Source organism: Octopus bimaculoides, chromosome 3, assembly GCF_001194135.2.
Source record: "Octopus bimaculoides isolate UCB-OBI-ISO-001 chromosome 3, ASM119413v2, whole genome shotgun sequence".
Classification (NCBI taxonomy): domain Eukaryota; kingdom Metazoa; phylum Mollusca; class Cephalopoda; order Octopoda; family Octopodidae; genus Octopus; species Octopus bimaculoides.
The window spans coordinates 166,756,264-166,759,083 of NC_068983.1; the positions used below are offsets into that span (position 1 = coordinate 166,756,264).

At 41.0% G+C, this 2,820-nt stretch overlaps 1 protein-coding gene across 1 annotated transcript in view; it reads right to left on the minus strand.

Moving 5' to 3' along the window:
- The window catches only part of LOC106867325 (carnitine O-palmitoyltransferase 2, mitochondrial), a 35,523-nt gene that overhangs the window by 6,703 nt on the left and 26,000 nt on the right, over positions 1-2,820 (minus strand). The window contains exon 10 of the mRNA XM_014912164.2: positions 2,249-2,369. Coding sequence (XP_014767650.1) covers positions 2,249-2,369 — 121 coding nt within the window. The remainder of the gene's footprint in view (positions 1-2,248; positions 2,370-2,820) is intronic.

Sequence of the window (2,820 nt, forward strand, 5' to 3'; positions counted from 1 at the left end):
GAGTTTAGTGTCCAATGAAGGAAGGTTGGCATGGGTGCCAGTCGTCAAATTTGGTTCGATTTCACTTTCCTCAGCAGGTCTTCACAAGCAAAGTTTAGTGTCCAAAGAAGGAAGGTACACATAAGTGGGCTGGCTACACCCTTGGTAAAGGCCACAGGTTATGGTCTCACTTGGCTTGCCGGGCCATTTCACGCACAGCATATTTCCAAAGGTCTCAGTCACTAGTCATTGCCTCAGTGAGGCCTAATGTTCGAAGGTCGTGCTTCACCACCTCATCCCAGGTCTTCCTAGGCCTGCCTCTTCCATGGGCTCCCTCAACCGCTAGGGTGTGGCACTTTATCACACAACTATCCTCAGCCATTCTCGCCACATAACCATACCAGCGTAATCGTCTCTCTTGCACGCCACAACTGATGCTTCTTAGGTCCAACTTTTCTCTCAAGGTACTTACACTCTGTCGAGTATGAACACTGACATTACACATCCATCGGAACATACTGGCATCATTCCTTGCGAGCCTACGCATGTCTTCAGCAGTCATGGCCCATGTTTCACTGCCATGTAGCATGGCTGTTCGTACACATGCGTCATATATATATATATCATCATCGTTTAACGTCCACTTTCCATGCTTGGGTTGGACAATTTCACCGAGGACTGGTGAACCAGATGGCTGCACCAGACTCCAATCTGATCTGGCAAAGTCTCTACAGTTGGATGCCCTTCCTAACGCCAACTACTCTGAGTGTAGTGGGTACTTTTATGTGCCACCAGCACAAGGGCCAGTGAGGCAGTACTGGCAATAACCACACTCAAGTGGTGTTTTTTACGTGCCACCTGCACAGGAGCCAGCCCAGTGGTACTGGTAACGACCTCGCTCAAATGTTTTTTTATATGTCACTGGCACAAGTGCCAGTAAGGCAATGCTGGTAACGATCATGATATATATATATACTAGGGCAAGTCTGAGTTTCCCAGCAATGGAGTTTTGTTTCGTGGGTTTTTTTTTCTCTCTGTTATTTTGCATGCTTTCAACAAATATGACATTGAAATCACATGTAAACGGCTCCTTTCCCCAGAAAAGGAAAGATTTGGCTACTATTTCTTGCACACCTTGCTACCACGTAACAGGTATTTGGGGTCTTTTATCACAAATAGCTGTTATGTGGTAGCAGGGCATGCTAAAAATAGCAGCCAAATCTTTGGTGGTGATATGTTGAATGCACTTGAAAGAAACTATTTCACTCCAAGGTTACGAACAGGTCTTTTAGAAAATATTTACCATATTTTTAAAATCATTTTCACTTAAAATTATTTTGCCCATCATGTGTCTAATGGAGAGGTTAGAGTTTCTTTCCTTTCGGGGTTAAGTTACCTTCAGAGTATTTCCCATTATGCATCATTTTGGGCATTTATACTCCAAAACCCCGAATATCTCAACTACTGGCCCAGTTTATGTGAAACTTGTTTTATTCCGTTTGTATTCACATTTCAGGGGCACTTTACTTTCAAAGTATTTTCCCATTATGCGCCAGTTTGGCTGTGTAACATTGCAAGCAAGCAAGATTGAATTTCACTTTTAATGTATTTAGATATACATACATCTTTATCAGAGATCGGTGAACAACCAAGATATATATGTGTGTATAATTCTTTAAAAAGAATAGTATTGACAGTGCCTTCGATGTTTTGGCCAGCAAAGCCATTATCAGGCTGTCCAATGATGACTTAGCTGACCAAAACTTCGAAGTTACTGACAATACTATTCTTTCGAAAGAATAATAAGTTTGTACTCAACTAAATGTATTACAAACATTAACAGATGTTAAATGATGATGATGATGATGATGTGTGTGTGTGTGTTTGCCTCACCACCCACTGCTCAACAACTGGAGTTGGTTTATTTATGTCCTTGTAGCCTAGTGGTTCAACAAAAGAGAATGATAGAATAAGCATGTGACCTGAAACCAATAAGAACCAGCATCAATTGGTTTCACTAAATCCTTCCCACATGTTTAGCTCTTGACTTCTCTTTCCTTCAAATGCCACAAAAATCCTTTCACTGAATGTTTCCAGACATGTAACCCCTTTTATTGTTGTCTATATTTTAGAAGAATCACCGTTTGTACATTTTTTAATCTTCAGATTCAGACAAACAAAACTGTTGACTCCCACCCTGGTCAGATTTCCACCATCTTAAGCAAACACCAAGAGGAGACACAGACAAAACCTGCAAATGCTTACCTACCTGTTAGAGCCATCTCCATGGAGATAGGTTTCCATTATTTCATCTGGTGTTGATGGTGAATGATGGTCCAATGATAAAGCAAACAAAGCCCCATCGACTTCTCTGAGGATTTCTTCATTCCCTGAAATAGAAACAAAGAAATAAAAGACAAGACACACAAAATACATTCAACTTGGTTTTATGGCTGCTTTCCTATGCTAGCATGGGTTAGATGACCATTAGGGAGGCATTGCTTCACAACCAATACCTTTCCTAAAACTGACCAGTGCTTGTCTTCCAGGTAAAAGATGTCTCATTTCCCATATTTTAAAAGACCAAAAGCAGGAGAAATAATGACATCACTGTTTGTAGATTGAAATACACAAAGGACATGTAAACACACACACACACATGATAAGCAGCATTTCTTTAGTCTTCATCTGCCAGATCCACTCACAACATTTTGTCTCACATGGGTCTATAGAAGAAGACATCCAAGGGACCATAGGTACCATACAGTGGGGAAGCACACTTAACCACAAACCCATGCCTGCACGTATATATATATATATATATATATGTGTGTGTGACAC